The 23,036-nt window shown below is 39.7% G+C and overlaps 1 protein-coding gene across 2 annotated transcripts in view; it reads right to left on the bottom strand.

Annotated features, from left to right (window-relative positions):
• The window catches only part of ISY1 (ISY1 splicing factor homolog), a 743,196-nt gene that overhangs the window by 587,094 nt on the left and 133,066 nt on the right, over positions 1-23,036 (bottom strand). For both annotated transcript variants that reach the window (XM_053721042.1, XM_053721043.1), the window contains exons 3-4: positions 21,872-21,923; positions 21,411-21,476 (exon numbers count right to left, since the gene is read on the bottom strand). In XM_053721042.1, coding sequence (XP_053577017.1) covers positions 21,411-21,476; positions 21,872-21,923 — 118 coding nt within the window. The remainder of the gene's footprint in view (positions 1-21,410; positions 21,477-21,871; positions 21,924-23,036) is intronic.

The raw sequence follows: 23,036 nt of genomic DNA on the forward strand, positions 1-23,036 counted from the left end.
GACAGGATATCTTACACAAAAATACTACCAGTTTCGAGGTTGGATCATGACGCTGTTACCTTATATACAAGACCACATATCACAAGCCACTCCCCTCCCACATGGAAGCTTAAAGACTACTTGATCACAGACCCCCTCCTTAAAATTGAGACACAAGAGAAGATAACAGAATTTTTGATTATTAATGATGACCCCCGATCCCAATAGAAACTCTATGGGCCACTCTTAAGGCCTATCTTAGAGGTCATTTCATTGCAGTTGACACAGATAAATGCAATAAACAGAAAGCTGCTCTAGCAACCCTAGTTATACGACTCCGACATATACTAAGTACCTCATATTCCAGTTCAGTGGCCCAAGAAATTACGGAGGTCACCAAGCAGATTCAGGAATTAGAATTCCAAAAGACTTGTGCTATATTAGAGAAATTTAAGAGGATCTTCTATCACCATAGCAACAAAGCTTCAACATTATTGGCAGCCAAACTTAGACACCGCACAGCCCAGGCAAAAATACTTTCGATCAAGAACGCAGCAAACAAATCAGTCAATTAACAATTCTCCCAAAGACATAGGTGCCACCTTTCAGGCGTATTATTACTTCTTATATAATCTTAAAGAGAACCCAGACAGCCTCCCACCTAATATAGATAACATAAAAACATTTTTAAATTCTCTACATCTCCCCTCCCTCTCTTTAGAGAGTTTTACCATGCTCAACAATCCTATCACACTAGAGGAAGTACTAAAAGTAATTCAGAACCTGAAGTTAGGGAAATCTCCAGGCCCTGATGGCTACACAGCACGCTTCTATAAATCTTTCCAATCTGTAATTGCCCCAATACTATGTAGATTATTCATTGAGATTATGCGTATAGGTTTGATTAACAGTGAATATCTAGAAGCAACCATCACTACCATTCTGAAACCAGGGAAACCCCCCGATCAATGTAGTAGCTACCGTCCCATATCCCTACTTAATTTAGATACCAAACTGTATACTAAAATTCTAGCTGATCGACTTTAGAAAGTTATTGATCCACTAATCCACCCGGATCAGGTAGGGTTTGTCCCACAGAGAGAAGGACCAGACGCAACCAGGAGAATACTTAATATTCTCTTGATTATGGATAAAAGGAAGATACCATTTCTTGCCCTGTCTTTAGATGCCGAAAAGGCCTTTGACAGGGTAGGATGGGATTATCTCTGGCTCACGATGGAAGCCTTCAACTTCCCAGACACTTTCATACGTGCAGTTCAAGCTATTTACACAAAACTCACTGCTAGGGTTAAGGGTGTGGGCTTTAGATCTGATACTTTTCGAATTACCAATGGCACCAGGCAGGGGTGCCCACTTTTGCCCCTTCTTTTCGCACTAACCATTGAGCCCTTAGCACAAGCGATTAGGCTTTATCCACACATTTTAGGTGCAAAATTAGCAACAACGTCTCACTGCATATCCTTACATGCAGATGACATAACTCTATTTCTCACCTCACCAACCACCTCTCTTCCAGCTGTTTTCAAGCTTATCAATGAATTTGGCCGTCTATCTTACTACAAATGAAATATCAATAAAACGGAAGCTCTAAATTTAACTATCCCCCCTAAAGAGCTTCTTCTCCTACAAAGAATATACTGTTTTCAATGGAACCCTCACACAATCAAAGTATTAGGCACATACCTAAGCCCTGATCCGGAGCTTACAATCACCAAAAACTATTAGATAGAATCCCAGAATTTCGGAATCTTCTTCTTACCTGGGAAATCTCTTGGACGGGAAGAATAGCAGCTATAAAAATGTCTTTCATCCCCAAACTCACTTACCTATTTAGATGTATACCATATAACATTCCCAGACCACTACTAAACAGATTACAGAGCCTCATAACAAATTACATATGGAAAGATCACAGACCTAGGACGTCTAGAACTACACTTCAAAGACCGATTTCACATGGGGGCTTAGCCCTACCTAATATTATCCTATATTATACCGCGGCCAGATTGTCACATATACTTTGTTGGTCATACACAGCTGATCGCCCTTGTTGGGTTGATATTGAATCGACTGTCCTACCACCAGGACTTTCGCTGTATGTCCTACCATGGATCCCCTCCCATTATAGAGAAAAATTAGTTAACCTACCCCCAATCATACTAGATGCCCTAAAATTTTGGGACCACATCAGACATAACCCAGATCTGGCACCCCACCCTCCCCTCACTATTGCTGGAGCCCTCTTCTGCCTACTGGACTCTCATTTCATAATCTGGCAAAACCTACAACCTACCCGAGTTTCAGACTTCTACGACCAAGGTTATTAGCTCACACATTTACAATTCTGCTTGAAATACGATATACCGACTTCATCACATTTTGAAGCTTTTCGATTGAGCTCTCAACTAAAATCCTGGGGCTATCCCAGACAAAATTTGAGAACTCTCACCATCTGGGAGACAAAATGGCTTCAGGGACATAGCATTAAACATGCTTTATCTTTCCATTATAACCTTATCCTTGAACCCACCACTATCCATAAAATCTCTCAACATAAGGCTTGGGAGAAAGAGATAGGCTTCACAGCCGACACCAACACGTGGCACACGCAAATACTCATAACTAAGAAACTCCTTCACTGTGCTACTCTCTGGGAACTCCAGTATAAGATCCATGTAAGATGGCATTTAGTACCCCTTACTTTGAACAGAATTCATGGTACCCACTCTCCTAGATGCTGGCGAGGTTGTGGGCAGATAGGTCCTGCCCTAAGTTACGCTCCCTTTGGAGATGGCTCTTACGTACTCTCAATACGCTACATATTGATCTGCCGTTTAAACCAGAAATTGCTTTGTTTCATTTACACTTCCCAGATCTAACGAAAGGGAAGGAGGCCCTCGCAATTTATCTTCTAATGGCTACAAAAATGGCCATCGCCCGAGCATGGAAAAAAAGAGGACCATCACAGGTCCTCCCTCTTATACACTACATCAAACAGATGGAACTATACTCCTACAGAGCTCTGGATAAAATTGCCTTCTATTATGAGGTGTGGTATCCGTGGATGGAGGCCTTCTCAGACTAGAATAAGCTCTTCACTCTTTATCTGCAAACCTCTTTATCTTTTACCCCCTCCTTTTTTTTTCTCTCGACCCCCCCCCCCCGTCTACCTCTATACTATATTTTTTATTTCAATATATTGTATGACTCGGCAACCTATTGTATTTATAGTTTTCTATTATATATGGATGCAAAAATCATTGAGATGGTTTGACTTTGTTTTATTAATCCACCGAGATGGTTATTCATACCAATGTTAATACGTTTGTACTTTATATATTTTGTTATTTCTCGGTACAGTTCTTATGTATACTTGAAACAAACTCTCAATAAAAAAATATGTTTAAAAAAAAAAAAACATCTGTTCCAACCTCCCGAACACCGGAGAGCCCCCTCAAAAAGGAACCACACCTCTGTAAGGAGGGACAACAACCCCCCTGAAAAGGAGAGCATCGATAGACAACTGCACATAAGACAGGAATTTCGAAGGAAGAACCGAGAAAACACAAGGCCATGTCACTGACGAACACGGGAGTACCCCTTAAAACACCATCGTTCTAGCACACCTACCAGGCGCAAGAGTGACAGTTGAGCAATTGGAAACCTTCCGCTTGTTAGGCAGGAAAGCCCACCATCAGGTTACACCAGTTGGCTAACTCAAGGGAACCGTATCGTCCGCACCAGACAAGCCCCAAAGAGCCCCGGCTCTCAGGAAACACCGGGGAGGGACCCCTAACCGGAGCCCAAAAAGACATCACTGTCTAATGTCCCGAATAAGGAACAATCAACTCCCGAAGGGAATCCAAGTACCCAGAAGGAGAACCAATCTGCAAGGAGAAACTGACATAGTCGAAAAAGGTCTCAAAAAAGCAGAGAACCACTAAAGGAACAAGTCCAAAAAGGACAATTTCCAGAGCCTCCTAAAGGCAAAACCGCCCAGACCAGCGGAAAAAAAGGCGCTAAACCCTCTAACCTTCCAACCACGTGGGAAGGAATACTCTAGGTTCCGAGGGTATCGGGAGCAACAGAGAGTGACTCAGCAGAATTCACTTACCCAGTCACCAGAGAGGCGGTTAATTAAGGACTGAAACAATCCCATGAGCTGCACGGACCCGCAAGTCCTCTTGAGAATGCTTAGCTAAAACTTGTAAAGTACATAACAAGAAACATAAATAATATTGTGAGCACTCTGCGCCCCAACCTGACCAGCTAGGTAGAATAGGCGCCACATATCTGAATAAGCCACGAGACAGAAGATCTGAACCCAAGCAGGACCAGCCTGCAACCAGGATCATAACTGGCTAAATCCGCCCTCAAAGAGAGAGGAAGAAAAAACGAATGTGTCCCGAACAACTTCCGTAGAAGCAAACAGCGAGTATCAATCCCAGAAAAAGTTCCCGCAGGAAACCATATATAAGGAAAAAATAAAATTCATCCTAACCGGATAAAATAGAATGACAGGCAACCCAAAGGTTAACGCCCAAAAAGAATAGAAAGACCCGCAGGACCAGCCTGACGGAAACCCTGTTCCTCTAACAAAACTGGGAAGGATCTCGATAACAAGACTTAAAGGAGATTACGTCATCCCCCATGTCTAACGAGGTGAGCCATTCAAGGTAGAAGACTGATGAGTCCCATAGCCGAGAAGGTGAGCCAGCCTGTAACGAAAAGCAGAATACTCAGGAACAGTTACACCCGCAGGGAACTGCACATGCCCTCCCATGGCTGAGAGACCCGGGGTAATCGGGCACAAGCACAATCGCAAATAAAGATCTGGACTTTGTAGACGAGCAAGCGCCAAAAGTATGTAAAAGCGAAAATGTGCCACAACCTCCGGGGGGAACAATCCACCATCCGAGGAGGAAAAAACATAACCTGGGTTACCTGCATGTGTAGTTGTGGAAGGGAGCGGTAGGGAACTCGCCTCCCGGAGGACAGGGCCCTCCGAGGAGGATGGCTCAGCAGTCCCTTGAATCCCTGAGCCAGAGGAACAAGGTGCTCTAGGATGGCCAAAAGAACATAACATAACGTCACAGGACGAAGAATCTGAATCAGACAGTTGAACAATCTCAACATCAGTATCCTCTATAATTGGATACCAAAAAAAAAGGATACCAAAAATGGACTATATATATATATATATAACTATTTGAACGGCACCTGACACCCCCAATGGCTGGGGCACTCACCACCTCCTATGAACCAGACACCAGCAGACTATATTTCTCCATTGCCACACAGTCTGGAATGCGGAAATGGGAGACCAGAACGACTGAGAACTATGACTGAGAATCAAGCGTTCAATCTCCATACCTTCAAATTTAAGGATTTGAGAACCTGATGGAAAAAAGGACCTTGCGATAGAAGGTCTGGTCTTACCGGAAGAGTCCACGGTTGGCAAGTGGCCATCCGGACAAGATCCGCATACCAAAACCTGTGAGGCCATGCTGGAGCCACCAGCAGAATAAACGAACGTTCCTTTAGAATCTTTAGAATCTTGGAAAAAGAACTATAGGCGGAAAGATATAAGCAGGATGATACTTCCAAGGAAGTGACAATGCATCCACTGCTTCCGCCTGAGGATCCCTGGATCTGGACAGATACCTGGGAAGCTTCTTGTTTAGATGAGAAGCCATCAGATCTATTTCTGGAAGTCCCCATATTTGAACAATCTGAAGAAATACCTCTGGGTGAAGAAACCATTCGCCCAGATGTAGCGTTTGGCGACTGAGATAATCCGCTTCCCAATTGACTATACCTGGGATATGAACCGCAGAAATTAGACAGGAGCTGGATTCCGCCCATACAAGTATTCGAGAGACTTCTTTCATAGCCAGAGGACTGTGAGTTCCTCCTTGATGATTGACATATGCCACGGTTGTGACATCGTCCGTCTAGAAACAAATGAACGACTCTCTCTTTAGAAGAGGCCACGACTGAAGAGCTCTGAAAATTGCACAGAGTTCCAAAAATGTTGATTGGTAATCTCGCCTCCTGAGATTCCCAAACCCCTTGTGCTGTCAGAAACCCCCATACAGCTCCCCAACCTGTCAGACTTGCATCTGTTGAGATCACAGTCTAGGTTGGAAGAACAAAAGAAGCCCCCTGAACTAAACGATGGTGGTCTGTCCACCACGTCAGAGAGTGTCGAACAATTGGTTTTAAAGATATTAATTGAGATATCTTTGTATAATCCCTGCAGCACTGGTTCAGCATACAGAGCTGAAGAGGTCGCATGTGAAAACGAGCAAAGGGGATCGCGTCCAATGCAGCAGTCATAAGACCTAGAATTTCCATGCATAAGGCTACCGAAGGGAAAGATTGAGACTGAAGGTTTCGATAAGCTGAAACCAATTTCAGACGCCTCTTGTCCATCAGAGACAGAATCAAGAACACTGAATCTATCAGGAAACCTAAAAAGGTTACCCTTGTCTGAGGAATCAAACAAACTTTTTGGTAAATTGATCCTCCAACCATGTTCTTGAAGAAACAACACTTATAAAAGACTGGAAAGGTTCTTTCTAGTGAAAATGAGCAAAGGGAATTGAATCCAATGCTGTGGCCATAAGACCTAAAACTTCTATGCATATATAGCAACTGAAGGAAATAATAGAGACTAAAGGTACCGATAGACGGAACCCAATAACATTATCTCTTGTCTGATAGAGACAAGGACAGTGACACAAACTATCTGGAAACCTAAAAAAGGTGACCCTTGTGTGAGGAATCAAGAGCTTTTGAAAAGAAGATCCTCTAACTATGTCCTGAAGAGTAAGTGAATCATATGAGATTCCGCATCCTCAGAAAATAATCTGGATGAAAACAGAAAAATGAAAATATGCATTTATTGTATCTAATGAAAACAAATAATGCTATCAATGACCATAAAAAGGCAAAATAGTTTGAATAAAACTCCAAAACCCGGTTCCTCAAAAGGAACTGGAAGAAATACCCCAGAAGATTCCAGGTCTGAGCAGCGCTTGAACCCCATGGGTGCCCAGCCATGCTTCAACAGTACCCAAAATATATAGGACAGAAACACAGTTAAAGAAAGTGTTAGCCTTACTGGAATAAAATCAAAGAAATTTGGACAAAATAAATTTCAAAGAAGCCTTAACCTGCCCCTTACCAGCCAAGCTGGAATACGGCACGTACATCGCAAAATTAGGGAGCTGATTTCGAACTCCAATTATAGACATGTTACTTGGGAAAGAACTCAGGAATTCGTTCCTTAATAAGAACAACCAAACTAGTATAAGCTTAAAGTTTTAGTCTTAGAACTCAACCTTGAAGCCCAGAGTAACAGTTAAGAATTTAATCCAATTATAAAACAAATAATTGATTATCTTAGAACAAAAGAAATATGGATTTTTTTTTTATTTTTTTTTTAAAATCACAAAATTCTTCTAGCTAAAAAAGCTAAAGACATAGATTAACCCTCATTTTCGAAAATATTCAATAAAATGAAGACACAAATGAAATTATTAGCATGATAGTCCAGTTTAAAGGACCAGCCAATACAGTGGACTTGCATAATCAATAAATGCAAAACAACAAGACAAATGCAACAGCACCTAGTCTAGTAAATGTTGTCCCTTTAACAATGCTAAAATAAATCATAATCTGATACTTGATCTTAAAGTAAACAGAAAAAATGAAGCAATTGCAATATCCAAATAAATCACAAGACCAAGAAAAGTACCTGAAACTAAATAATTTTCCATAAATAAGATACAACTATCTAAAGGAAAATAAATACTATTTTGCTATAGAAACAATAGCATAATTAGTAGAATTAGAGATAGCCCCAATAAATTGGAGAACCCTCCAAATTGAGTTTAACTGCTGGCAAAGAATATAGTTTAAAACCTTTGAAGAAGGAATAAAAGAAAATTCTCAGCCTATTCCATTCCCTAGTATAGGGAATTGGAAAGAAAACCTCTGAAAACACAGAAGAAATAACTAGGCAGAAATAATGTCAGCTAGTCTTAAAGAACTAGTTACCTTAATATCCAAAATAATCAACACCTTTTCAACAAAGAACAAATGTACTTTAATAATAGAAAAATAATAAAAAAGTAGATTTGTTAGTGTCAATATCTGATGAAGAAAATTTCTGAAAGAGAAAAAAAAACATAATTTATGCTTACCTGATAAATTTATTTTTCTTGTAGTGTATTCAGTCCACGGGTCATCCATTACTTATGGGATTATATCTCCTTCCCAACAGGAAGTTGCAAGAGGATCACCCAAGCAGAGCTGCTACATAGCTCCTCCCCTCACATGTCATATCCAGTCAATCGACCGAAACAAGACAAGAAAGGAGAAACCATAGGGTGCAGTGGTTACTGGAGTTTTAATTAAAATTTAGATCTGCCTTAAAAGACAGGGCGGGCCGTGGACTGAATACACTACAAGAGAAATAAATTTATCAGGTAAGCATAAATTATGTTTTCTCTTGTTAAGTGTATTCAGTCCACGGGTCATCCATTACTTATGGGATACCAATACCAAAGCTAAAGTACACGGATGATGGGAGGGACAAGGCAGGAACTTAAACGGAAGGAACCACTGCCTGTAGAACCTTTCTCCCAAAAACAGCCTCCGAAGAAGCAAAAGTGTCAAATTTGTAAAATTTTTAAAAAGTGTGAAGTGAAGACCAAGTTGCAGCCTTGCAAATCTGTTCAACAGAGGCCTCATTCTTAAAGGCCCAGGTGGAAGCCACAGCTCTAGTGGAATGAGCTGTAATTCTTTCAGGAGGCTGCTGTCCAGCAGTCTCATAGGCTAAACGTATTATGCTACGAAGCCAAAAAGAGAGAGAGGTAGCCGAAGCTTTTTGACCTCTCCTCTGTCCAGAGTAAACGACAAACAGGGAAGAAGTTTGACAAAAATCTTTAGTTGCCTGCAAATAGAACTTCAGGGCACGGACTACGTCCAGATTATGCAAAAGTCGTTCCTTCTTTGAAGAAGGGTTAGGACACAACTCAAAATCTCTTGATTGATATTCCTGTTAGAAACTACCTTAGGTAAGAACCCAGGTTTAGTACGCAGAACTACCTTGTCTTAATGGAAAATCAGATAAGGAGAATCACAATGTAGGGCAGATAACTGAGAGACTCTTCGAGCCGAGGAAATAGCCATCAAAAACAGAACTTTCCAAGATAACAGCTTGATATCAATGGAATGAAGGGGTTCAAACGGAACACCTTGAAGAACTTTAAGAACTAAGTTTAAGCTCCACGGCGGAGCAACAGTCTTAAACACAGGCTTAATCCTAGCCAAAGCCTGACAAAAAGCCTGAACGTCTGGAACTTCTGCCAGACGTTTGTGTAGAAGAATAGACAGAGCAGAAATCTGTCCCTTTAACGAACTAGCAGATAAGCCCTTTTCTAAACCCTCTTGTAGAAAAGACAATATCCTAGGAATCCTAACCTTACTCCATGAGTAACTCTTGGATTCGCACCAATATAAATATTTACGCCATATCTTATGGTAAATTTTTCTGGTAACAGGTTTCCGAGCCTGTATTAAGGTATCAATAACCGACTCCGAGAAGCCACGCTTTGATAGAATCAAGCGTTCAATCTCAATGCAGTCAGCCTCAGAGAAATTAGATTTGATGGTTGAAAGGACCCTGAATTAGAAGTTCCTGCCTCAGAGGCAGAGACCATGGTGGACAGGACGACATGTCCACTAGGTCTGCATACCAGGTCCTGCGTGGCCACGCAGGCGCTATCAGAATCACCGATGCTCTCTCCTGTTTGATCTTGGCAATCAGTCGAGGAAGCATCGGAAATGGTGGAAACACATAAGCCATGTTGAAGACCCAAGGGGCTGTCAGAGCATCTATCAGCAGCGCTCCCGGGTCCCTGGACCTGGATCCGTAACAAGGAAGCTTGGCGTTCTGGCGAGACGCCATGAGATCCAGATCTGGTTTGCCACAACGATGAATCAGTTGAGCAAAGACCTCCGGATGAAGTTTCCACTCCCCCGGATGAAAAGCCTGACGACTTAGAAAATCCGCCTCCCAGTTCTCCACGCCTGGGATGTAGATCGCTGACAGGTGGCAAGAGTGAGACTCTGCCCAGCAAATTATCTTTGAGACTTCCAACATTGCTAGGGAACTCCTGGTTCCCCCTTGATGGTTGATGTAAGCCACAGTCGTGATGTTGTCCGACTGAAATCTGATGAACCTCAGTATTGCTAACTGAGGCCAAGCTAAAACAGCATTGAGTATTGCTCTCAACTCCAGAATATTTATTGGGAGGAGTTTCTCCTCCTGAGTCCATAACCCCTGAGCCTTCAGGGAGTTCCAGACTGCGCCCCAACCTAGAAGGCTGGCATCTGTTGTTACAATTGTCCAATCTGGCCTGCGAAAGGTCATACCCTTGGACAGATGGACCCGAGAAAACCACCAGATCAGAGAATCTCTGGTCTCTTGGTCCAGACTTAGCAGAGGGGACAAATCTGAGTAATCCCCATTCCACTGACTTAGCATGCATAATTGCAGCGGTCTGAGATGCAGACGCGCAAATGGCACTATGTCCATTGCCGCTACCATTAAGCCGATTACTTCCATGCACTGAGCCACTGACGGGCGTGGACTGGAATGAAGGACACGGCAAGCATTTAGAAGCTTTGATAACCTGGACTCAGTCAGGTAAATTTTCATCTCTACAGAATCTATAAGAGTCCCTAGAAAGGAGACTCTTGTGAGTGGTGATAGAGAACTCTTTTCCACGTTCACTTTCCACCCATGCGACCTCAGAAATGCCAGAACTATCTCTGTATGAGACTTGGCCATTTGAAAGCTTGACGCCTGTATCAGGATGTCATCTAGATACGGAGCCACTGCTATGCCTCGCAGTCTTAGAACCGCCAGAAGTGAGCCCAGAACCTTTGTAAAGATTCTCTGGGCCGTAGCCAATCCGAAGGGAAGAGCTACAAACTGGTAATGCCTGTCTAGAAAGGCAAATCTTAGGTACCGATAATGATCTTTGTGAATCGGTATATGAAGGTAGGCATCCTTTAAGTCTACCGTGGTCATGTATTGACCCTCTTGGATCATGGGTAGGATGGTTCGAATAGTTTCCATTTTGAATGATGGAACTCTGAGGAATATATGATCTCCAACGCCCAGGGATCCTGGACATCTCTTGCCCAAGCCTGGGCAAAGAGAGAAAGTCTGCCCCCCACTAGATCCGTTTCCGGATAGGGGGCCCTCCCTTCATGCTGTCTTAGGGGCAGAAGCAGGTTTTCTGGCCTGCTTGCCCTTGTTCCAGGACTGGTTAGCTTTCCAGCCCTGTCTGTAACGAGCAACTGTTCCTTCCTGTTTTGGAGCGGAGGAAGTTGATGCTCCTCCTGCCTTGAAATTTCAAAAGGCACGAAAATTAGACTGTTTGGCCTTTGATTTGGCCCTGTCCTGAGGAAGGGTATGACCCTTACCTCCAGTAATGTCAGCAATAATTTCTTTCAAGCCCCTTGAAAGGAATATTAAGTAATTTAGATTTAGAAGTCACGTCAGCTAACAAGGATTTAAGCCATAGCGCTCTGCGCGCTTGGATGGCGAATCCGGAGTTCTTAGCCGTTAATTTGGTTAAATGTACAACGGCATCAGAAACAAATGCATTAGCTAGCTTAAGGGCTTTAAGCTTGTCCATAATCTCATCCAATGGAGCTGTGCGAATGGCCTCTTCCAGAGACTCAAACCAGAATGCCGCAGCAGCAGTGACAGGCGCAATGCATGCAAGGGGCTGTAAGATAAAACCTTGTTGAACAAACATTTTCTTAAGGTAACCTAATTTTTTATCCATTGGATCCGAAAAAGCACAACTATCCTCCACCGGGATAGTGGTACGCTTAGCCAAAGTAGAAACTGCTCCCTCCACCTTAGGGACCATCTGCCATAAGTCTCGTGTGGTGGCGTCTATTAGAAACAATTTCCTAAATATAGGAGGAGGGGAAAAGGGCACACCTGGTCTATCCCACTCCTTGCTAATAATCTCTGTAAGCCTTTTAGGTATAGGAAAAACGTCAGTACACACCGGCACCGCATAGTATCTATCCAGCCTACATAATTTCTCTGGAATTGCAACCATGTTACAATCATTCAGAGCCGCTAAAACCTCCCCTAGCAACACACGGAGGTTCTCAAGCTTAAATTTAAAATTAGAAATCTCGGAATCCAGTCTCCCTGGATCAGATCCGTCACCCACAGAATGAAGCTCTCCGTCCTCATGTTCTGCAAATTGTGACGCAGTATCGGACATGGCTCTCACCTCATCAGCGCGCTCTGTTCTTAACCCAGAGCAATCGCGCTTGCCTCTTAATTCTGGCAATTTAGATAATACTTCTGTCATAACAGTAGCCATGTCTTGCAAAGTGATTTGTATGGGCCTCTCTGATGTACTTGGCGCCACAATATCACGCGCCTCCTGAGCGGGAGGTGAAGGTACTGACACGTGAGGAGAGTTAGTCGGCATAACTTCCCCCTCGTTGTCTGGTGATAATTTCTTTACATGTAAAGACTGACTTTTATTTAAAGTGACATCAATGCATTTAGTACACATATTTCTATGGGGCTCCACATTGGCCTTCAAACATAGTGAACAAACAGATTCATCTGTGTCAGACATGTTTAAACAGACTAGCAATGAGACTAGCAAGCTTGGAAAATACTTTCAAATAAATTTACAAGCAATATAAAAAAACGCTACTGCGCCTTTAAAGGGACAGTCTACACTTATAACAACCTTAGTCCATCCGTTAGATTATTTTCCGATTTTCATTACACACCCCTGCAGCAATATTGAGTCATCTACACATCCAGAGTTATTTACAATGAAAAGTTATATTCCAACGGTTAGAAATGGCCGCTCCACTCCGCCTACCCAATACATCACTAACTCTCTTATTTTCCACTGTCCAATCAAAAATTAATCACCGATTAAAATACTGTATCGCGCTTTCAGTGCTTCGCGCATGCGCAACGGCCCTAGGAACCAACTATCCGGAACCAAACTTTCTCTCAATGTTTCTGCTGCTTTCAAATATCATAAATACCCGTTATTATGTGTTTGTTTATTAAGAGTGTTTGATAATCGCTGCAAAGGTTGATTAGATTAGCAGTTGACAATTACCTAAAAGAAACTTCGGAGTGTCAGAATTGCTGCAACTGCAAACAAAGGGAGCGTTTTTGGGTTTGCTCCGATAACGCTGACAGACTTCCGGTTTCGAGCTGTATCTCTATGCGCATGTGTATTAGAGTCCTATTACGTCACTTAGTGCTCCGTGTACGAGTGTGATAGGGAAGGAGAACCACTCGATAAGGTAGGAGGAGAAGCTATTGGGAGGAGTTTGGCGGCCATATTTGAATAATAAAATATAAACTTCTTTTAAAAAAATGTGGGTGAGTGAAAAAGTGAAAATACGGATGCAGGGGTTCAATAAAGTTGTCAGCTAGAGATCGTAGCTATGGGCTAAGGTTGTTATAGGTGTAGACTGTCCCTTTAAGAAGCACAAAAAGCTGTCACAGTTGAAATAACAATGAACCAAATTAGTTATAGCAACTAAATTTTCACAGCAAATGTATTTAGTTAGCAAAGGATTGCACCCACCAGCAAATGGATGATTAACCCCTTAATACCCAAAAACGGATAATCAATTTAACAATTAAAGTTTTTATCACAGTCAAAAACACTGTCACAGGTCTGCTGTGACTGATTACCTCCCTTAAAATGAATTTTGAAGACCCCTGAGCTCTCTAGAGACGTCCTGGATCATGGAGGAAGAAGTAGGAAGACTGTGACTGAATTTTTACTGCGCAAAAAAGCGCTAAAATAGGCCCCTCCCACTCATATTACAACAGTGGGAAACCTCAGTTAACTGTTTCTATGCAGAAATTATACGTTAGCCATGTGGAAGAAATCATGCCCCAATAAGTCTTATCACCAAAGTACCTCACAAAAACGATTAACATGCCAGTAAACGTTTTACCATCCATTTTAAATGTTATGTAGTGTCATTAATAAGCCTGCTACCAGTCGCTTCTACTGCAGTTAAGGCCCATACATTACTTCAGCATTCACAGTATTTTCTTAGTCAAATTCCATTCCTTAGAAAATTACTTCAATGCACATACACTCATCAGCCTGATACCAGTCGCTACTACTGCATTTAAGGCTGTACTTACATTACATCGGTATCAGCAGTATTTTCTCAGTCAATTCCATTCCTTAGAAAAATAATTTACTGCACATACCTCGTTTGCAGGGGGGCCCTGCATGCTATTCCCTTTTCTGAAGTTACCCCACTCCTCAGAATATGCGAGAACAGCCCGTGGATCTTAGTTACTTCTGCTAAGATCATAGAAAACGCAGGCAGATTCTTCTTCCAAATACTGCCTGAGAACAAACAGCACACTCCGGTGCCATTTAAAATAACAAACTTTTGATTGAAGAAATAAACTAAGTATAAAAAACACCACAGACCTCTCACAACGACCTATCTAGTTGAGTTGCAAGAGAATGACTGGATATGACATGTGAGGGGAGGAGCTATGTAGCAGCTCTGCTTGGGTGATCCTCTTGCAACTTCCTGTTGGGAAGGAGATATAATCCCATAAGTAATGGATGACCCGTGGACTGAATACACTTAACAAGAGAAAACATCATCAGAGAAGGATAAATCAGCATGTTGTTGGTCATTTGAAACTTCAATAATTAAAAAAGAAGTGAAAAAAACCTAAAAATTTTATTAGAAGGCACGAAGTCAGACAAAACCTTTAACATAGAATCAGAAAAATATTTCTTATAAGTCTTCTAAATATTTCTTGTAAGAAAAGAAAATATATAAAGCATAAATACTAATGGATTCCGCATGTAAAAGTATAATATAATAACTTATTACAAACCATAGCTAAAGATAAACATTTATAACATTTAAAATAAATGAACTTAGCTTTGGTAGAACTGAAACTCAGTTAAGCGTTTTTCCAGAAGTGGCTTCTGATTCAGAGTCCATCTGAGACATCTTGCAATATGTAATAGAAAAAACAACATATAAAGCAAAATTGATCAAATTCCTTAAATGACAGTTTCAGGAATGGGAAAAAAATGCCAATGAACAAGCTTCTAGCAACCAGAAGCAATAAATAACGAGACTTAAATATTGTGGAGACAACAATGACGCTCGAATTTTTTTTAGCGCCAAAAAAGCCGCCCACATTATTTGGCGCCTAAATGCTTTTGGCGCCAAAAATGGCGCCACATCCGGTAACGCCAACATTTTTTGGCGCAAAAACGTCAAAAAAATGACGCAACTTCCGGCGACACGTATGACGCCGGAAATGACAAGAAAATTTTTGCGCCAAGAAAGTCCGCGCCAAGAATGACGCAATAAAATGAAGCATTTTCAGCCCCCGCGAGCCTAACAGCCCACAGGAAAAAAAGTCAAATTTTAAGGTAAGAAAAAATTGAATTATTCATATGCATTATCCCAAATATGAAACAGACTGTCTGAAAATAAGGAACGTTGAACATCCTGAATCAAGGCAAATAAATGTTTAAACACATATATTTAGAACTTTATATAAAAGTGCCCAACCATAGCTTAGAGTGTCACAGAAAATAAGACTTACTTACCCCAGGACACTCATCTACATGTAGTAGAAAGCCAAACCAGTACTGAAACGAGAATCAGTAGAGGTAATGGTATATAAGAGTATATCGTCGATCTGAAAAGGGAGGTAAGAGATGAATCTCTACGACCGATAACAGAGAACCTATGAAATAGACCCCGTAGAAGGAGATCATTGAATTCAAATAGGCAATACTCTCTTCACATCCCTCTGACATTCACTGCACGCTGAGAGGAAAACCGGGCTCCAACCTGCTGCGGAGCGCATATCAACGTAGAATCTAGCACAAACTTACTTCACCACCTCCACGGGAGGCAAAGTTTGTAAAACTGATTTGTGGGTGTGGTGAGGGGTGTATTTATAGGCATTTTGAGGTTTGGGAAACTTTGCCCCTCCTGGTAGGAATGTATATCCCATACGTCACTAGCTCATGGACTCTTGCTAATTACATGAAAGAAATAGACAATAGCAATAACCTTATAACCCTTCAAATTAAGATTAAAAAATAAAAAATGGAGAACAGTAATATGACAATCACAATAAAAACATTTGTTATACATCTCAAAATAAAATAATCAAAATATGTACAAAAATATAATATACCCACATAAAAAACATAAGCAAGATACATGTATTTTAATAGTCTCTATTCTACATATAATCACTTAATATGCCTGACCACATGTATGTTTTATATCACAATAGATCTATATTTTTCCTTTAGTATTATAGACCTTAATTGGTATTATATCTACATTGAACCCTCCTTTGAAGTGTGACATTTATTTCTCTGTCCTAACAAAAAAGCTCTCATATGTAACACAAACCATTTTGAGCAAATCTCAAATAAGAATAGATATCTCTATATTAAGTATAATTTTTTTTTAAAATAAATAAATAATAAATAAGTAATCGCCTTATGTGCAAACCTATAACAAGTAATTAATACTAGATGTGTCAACATGAATATATAAATACATTTACTAAGAGGGAATCTCACCCCAATATATAATCAAGCTTTTACATGCTACCACATATTAAATAAAATGTAAAATGCAACTCTAGAGCACCTAAGCCATAGAAAGATTATTCCATTGTGAGACAGTTTAAACCTTGTGGGAAAGACAAAATGACACAATGACTAACTAATGTTAAACCCTATCTGTGATATCATATATGCAAAATGTATGTACCTATATTTAATATAAATGTACTAACAAGATATTTAAAATATATAATAAAAATGATAAGCCATGAATAAAGTGTGGAATGTAATCATAACCTAAACTATATCTAAATGACGTGCAGAAAGTATATATATAAATATGTGTGATCATTGGTCCAACATAAAGATACCCTTGTATCCTAAAAATAAGTCATCTGATCATGGTAATCTTATAAGTAATAATAATATTAAAGTGCTAAACCGCTAATGTAAGTGGAAAAATAAAAAAAAAAATTGTTACACAGGCGAAATACTAAACAACCACTGTGTAGGATAATGCAAAAAACAATCAGCAACCCCTATCTATGTGTGATGTGATATTGGTGTGAAAAAGTGTCAGTGTGACCTAGCCTAATAGAGGCCAAAAAAAAAAAAATGGTATTCAGAATGCTGCCATATCAAGGTTCTCATTGAGCCCATCTGGTTGGAGAGTACCTAATCTTTTAATCCAAAATGTCTCTCTTCTCCTAAGGGTCATTAGAGCATTGGGACAAGATTTTGAAATCATTTCAATAGGTGTTATTTTGATAGGGTTCTTATCTTTTTTGTGATGAGATAAACAATGTCTGCAGACGCTGTGAGATTTGGCTTTTTTCTTAATGTTATAGGAATGCTCTCCCCATCGTTTTTTTACCTTTCTGCAGGTGCGGCCTACATACTGGGCCCCACATTTACAGTCAAGGAGATATATCACAAAAGAAGTTTCACATGTCATGTGACTCTTAATTTTAAAAATTTCACCCGTATTCAAGGATCTAAAACTAGAAGTCCTATGACAAATATTGCTGCACATGCCACAGCGTTTCCTATAACATTTGGAGACTATATTCTTTTTAATTAGAGGCCCAACATTAAAGATGTTGGAGCCTACATTGTTGTTTACACGGAATTTGTTTCTTACAATCTTACTGGGTGCTAGAACGGTCTTGAGCGTAAAACAAATGTTTTTATTGTGATTGTCATATTACTGTTCTGCATTTTTTATTTTTTAATCTTAATTTGAAGGGTTATAAGGTTATTGCTATTGTCTATTTTGGTTTTGGCAATGGTATGGAGGTTAATACAGAGATGTCTATTCTTATTTGGGATTTGCTCAAAATGGTTTGTGTTACATATGAGAGCTTTGTATATAGGGGTTTCCATGCCTACCAACTGCTGACCTGTGTAACAGGTGTTCACACTTTAGAAATTAATTAGCCTATCAGATTTAGTTTTATGTGTTCTATTGTCTTTATAAAGCAAGTGTTGTTAACATTTTAACATAGCCTGAGGAAACAGCCTGTGGTGGCTGAGAAACATGTCACTGTTTTTAAAATAAAAGTTTTTAAATATACACTTGTTTTATCACTATTATTCTGCTCCTGTTTGGGGGCAGAGTGTGTGTGCTAGTCCTATCTTCCAAAGTGGTGATTTTCTGCATCCTGCAAATTGGATTCCACAGTCCACTGGGCGGCTGAGAGGTCCCAGTACTGCTGATATTGCACCTGGTGGTGCTTTGTTTCCTGTAAGTACAACCTTGAATCCTTTTTTATCTGGTGTACAAACGTTACTGGGCTATGTGTGTGCCTTTTTTGCCCTTATAGGCATCATAGGATAGGCCCTCGCCAAGGATCATCTCTATCTGGCTGGAGACACCAGTGAGCTGGACCACTGTTTGATGTTCCAGGCTGCCACAATAGCACCATTTGGGTGCGCTACGCTTGTGAGTATATTTCCTATCCTGCTGATGTTTTGTATCTGACTGCCGTGACGTTACTAGGCCATGTTGGCGCCTCTGTGCTTCTTTTTCTTATAGATCACACCACACCAGGATGACCGTCCTATGACAGAGAGCTGCCTTCTTTCTTTTGGATTATTCTTTGTGCAGACATTTTGTTATTTGATTACACCAATATCATCTGTGAGCATATCATCTCTAATAATCTGATATAAGTGTGCTAGGTTTGTTGTATATTCTCTTAATTATCTGTATATATTCGCTTACCTGTTTGCTGCTTATTGTTAGCGCCCCCTAGGAGTGTGGTGTATGTTCTATATGCACCACCCTCCTTATATCTTTTGTTATCACAAGGCTGTGACATTGTCTGACTAGAACTGGAGAAAAAACTCATTTCAGAAGGGGCCAAACCTGAAGAGCTCTGAAAAAAAGTTCAAAGATCACTGACCAAGTAGGACAAGCAAAAGAAGCCTATAATAAAATAAGCTGGAGATCCAACCACTAATTATTTGGATACATTTCTGTCTATAAACAAAATTCATGGATACGATTGCTAGTATTAAATGGGTCACCTTTTATTGGGATTATTTAAGCTTAACTGGAGCTTTTTGTATATATTTTAGATCTGTATAGGTTGAACTCGATGGACTTCGGTCTTTTTTCAACCTCATTTACTATGTTAACTATGTTAATACAGAGACAGTCTTGTCTTGAAATACATAAAAATTATCTGAGCCAATGGATCCCTGCACCCCTGTCGATGCATGCAAAACTGAAGTGGTATAATACGAAAATAAGCAAATTAAATAGCATCCAAAGCTGCAACCATGGGACCTAGAACCTCCATAAAAAGAACAGTGGGAAACTGGAGAGATTGAAACCAATTTCAGTCTTCTTTGATCAAATTTGAAACCAATTTCAGTCTTCCTTGATCTGTTAGAAACAATTTTATTGAGACTGAATCTATCTGTAACCCCAGAAAAGTAACCTTTTTTGAAGGAACTAAAGAACTCTTTAGCAAATTGATCCTCCAACCATGTTGACGAAGAAACAACAACAGTCTGATAGTGTGAGATTCTGCTAAATGTTGTTAAACTTGTTCAAAGCTTTTAGATTTTAACACAGGCCTGTAATTTCCCTCTTTCTTGGGAACAACAAAAAGATTTGAATAAAATCCCTTTCCTTGTTCCAGCAAAAGGAACAGGATTTTTTATATTTTGTGTGTGTATGTGTGAGAGAAGGAAAAAATAAAAGAAAGAAGGAAGATAAGCGTTTTATGTGCAAGTGTGAAAAATAGGCGTCAAGAGCACAAATTCCAAAATGAAATAAAGATTTAGGGTAATACAGATAAGACTATTTGCCTATCAGTTCATAGCAATACAAAAAAAAAAATCTGATCTTATATTTACAGAACAAGATGAGAATGTTACTTTCTAAATGTTATTGTCCAAAGCAGTTACTAAATATTTTAGTACTGCAATATATTATTTAGTAGAATTAAGAATGACAGTAGTATCTACATACAGACGTAGCCTAATAAAGTGTGTCTCCTTCATATACTACAATATCAACATTTCTCTGGATAGATGACAAAGGGCACTCATTGGAGGTGAACCTCCTACTTATATGATTTCAACTAGATGATCATCAAACTGTTAACTCAAGAGCAACTATTAAATAGTACAAGTCCCCAGTACATTATGGGATATTGCAGCAAGGAACCACAACCTTATTTAGCTATAATCATAGACAATTAAATATATCTACATTAAATATTAAACAATCAGTAATTATCTATAACGGATGACAACACACATTCCTTTATAGGCAAACCTCCTATTAGAACAGCTATTGGTTAGGAGACGGTTAAATTGTCCCAACAAAGCAGCCGAAGAAAAACCAAAACTGTACAGTCTTAATTTCCTGCCTGCCTGCCTGCCTGCCTGCCTGCCAGCGTGTTATAAAGCCGCAAAACTAATTAGGAGAGTCATAATATGTCAACTTTTTAGGTTCAGATATGGCTCATAAGGCTAAACTCAGTCCCAGCTCTATTTAGATGCTCTGTCATCCATGCTACGGCCACAAAATACAGCCACAAACCTTGCTTCAACTTAAAGTGAATGTCAACTTTCACGAATGAAAGCCCTTTTTTTAAAAATTACTATTAAAAAACAGGGGCACTTGCATTCATGAAAGTTTACATTGAAGCAATTCTTTTAAAATACTTACCTTTTATTCCTAGCAAGCATGGAACACCGGAGCAGCGATTTCCCCGCCTCCAGGTCATCTCTTCTTACGTCAGAAATGAGGAATCCAGCTTCCAGATTTGTCATTTCAGAACTAAGAAAAGATGTCCTGGGGTAGAGGAATTGCTGCTCTGGTGTTCCACGCTTGCTAGGAATAAAAGGTAAGTATTTTAAAAGAACGGCTTCAATGTAAACTTTCATGAATGAAAGTTCCCCTATTTTTAATAGTATTTTTGAGCAATAGTAAAAAAAAAAAAAAAAAAAAATGGAGGAATGATGTAAACCAAGTAAAACCAAATCCCAAACAAATATTTTAATGTTTTACATTTCAAAGTTGACACCAAAAATGGAAACTGTTTTAAATTATAACATTTTTGCATTAAAATGTATTTTTAACATATGGAGAAAAGACGGGAGGTCTTTGTAGTGCAGACTTTTTATCTCAAATCTACTGCACATGTAAACCACAATGCATACATGTATACCACAATACCCAAATAAACAAATGCACATTAACAAAATTACCTGTCTCCTCCACTTCTCCGCTTTTGGTAACTCATTACATTCGGATGCAAGAAAAGGCCTTCTTTCCTAATGAATAATAAACAAAAATCTGAATCAAACTGAATTATTTATAACTGGGTGTTATCACAGACTTTTTGCTGGCTACAGGTTAGAGGGTACCTAGCAACCTCATCTAAATCTAGCGCTGTGTCACTAAAGGACATACTGTATATTATTTGAGTGTTTAATAGCCATAAGTGAATATGCAGCTCTTAAAGCTTCTAAAATACTGATCTGCCACCCAACATGTTAGGAAGTTAGCCATCACTGAGTTAGAGTGTAGCATCAAATTATAAATCTTGTAGTTAAAATTTAAAACTTCTATACACCGAAAGCACTCTCAGAAGTGTGAAAGAGAGATAGATGAAACCAGAAACATAGAGATGAACTTCACATATTTAAGAAAGATATTATTTCATTACCTTGACTTTCCCATCTTCAAGCTGAGCCTGGCGAAATCTGGCTAAGGCCGTCCTAAAAAAAAGAGAATAGAAAGTAAGAATAAAAGTGAAATAATGATTAGGAAGTGAAAGCAAATCCCTTTAGACAACATTTAAGAGCTATGGAATATAACCCTCTTTTTTTGGAATAACAAAATTCTGCACCTCCTGTTTATTTTATCATAGTATATGGTACATAACTGCTAGCAAATCATATTGGCACTCATTTAAATTGTGCATATGATCGTGATAAATTAGGTATGCAATGCAATGTTTTAATTTGGTCTTGTCTCCAAAACACTACAGTTCATGACCAAATCCTCCGCTATCAGCTGTGAATTATTTTTGAGGTGTTACTAAAAAATATTGGGGTGAAAAATGATCAAGGCTGCAGGAAGACAGCTTCTTAAAAGGCCAATGTACACAAAGAAAGGGAATAGTTGAGCCAAAGGATAAGGTACAGTGTATATAAAAGATTCATTTACCAACAAAAAATAGATATAATACGTTTACTTAATTTTAACTTAAAAAGTTCCACTGCAATGTGTCAGAGGAGGGGTGATGCAGGGACGCCCTAAGAGAAGGGACAAGCTAATATATATAGATATCATGTCACGTACTCCCTCACTTGTTTTCTCTGGGCCCAAGTAAAGGTTTTTCTTGTGACCAACTATTTTGCCTTGCCCTTTGGTACCTTGAAAGAGTGGACTAATTAACTGTTGCTAAATCCTGCTCTGTCTTGTGACCAACTCTTTTGCCTTGCCCTCTGGTACCTTAAAAGAGTGGACTGATTGCCTGTTGCTGAATAGATCCGTTTCTACTTGTCCTGTAAGTTGCTTACTTCCCAGAACTCCTACTTCACCTCCCACTATTATTCACGAAGAGGAACCCATGGATTTCTCCACATTTAAAAAGATTGTAAACTTTAACAAATTAAAGCCTAGTATCAAATAATCTTAAAAACAGGGGCACTTTAATTCATTAAAGTTTACAAAGATGCTTATTTTTAATGATAACAATAACGCAGATCCTCTGTCTGCATCTGCTGCTTTCTTTAGCAGATCGATAACGAATCTGGCTACTTACAATTGTTGGCATCCAGCTGGGGCAGGCTTCTTTTTTATCTGTATGAGTTCCAGTACTCCAT

This window comes from Bombina bombina, chromosome 7 (genome assembly GCF_027579735.1).
Source record: "Bombina bombina isolate aBomBom1 chromosome 7, aBomBom1.pri, whole genome shotgun sequence".
Lineage (NCBI taxonomy): Eukaryota > Metazoa > Chordata > Amphibia > Anura > Bombinatoridae > Bombina > Bombina bombina.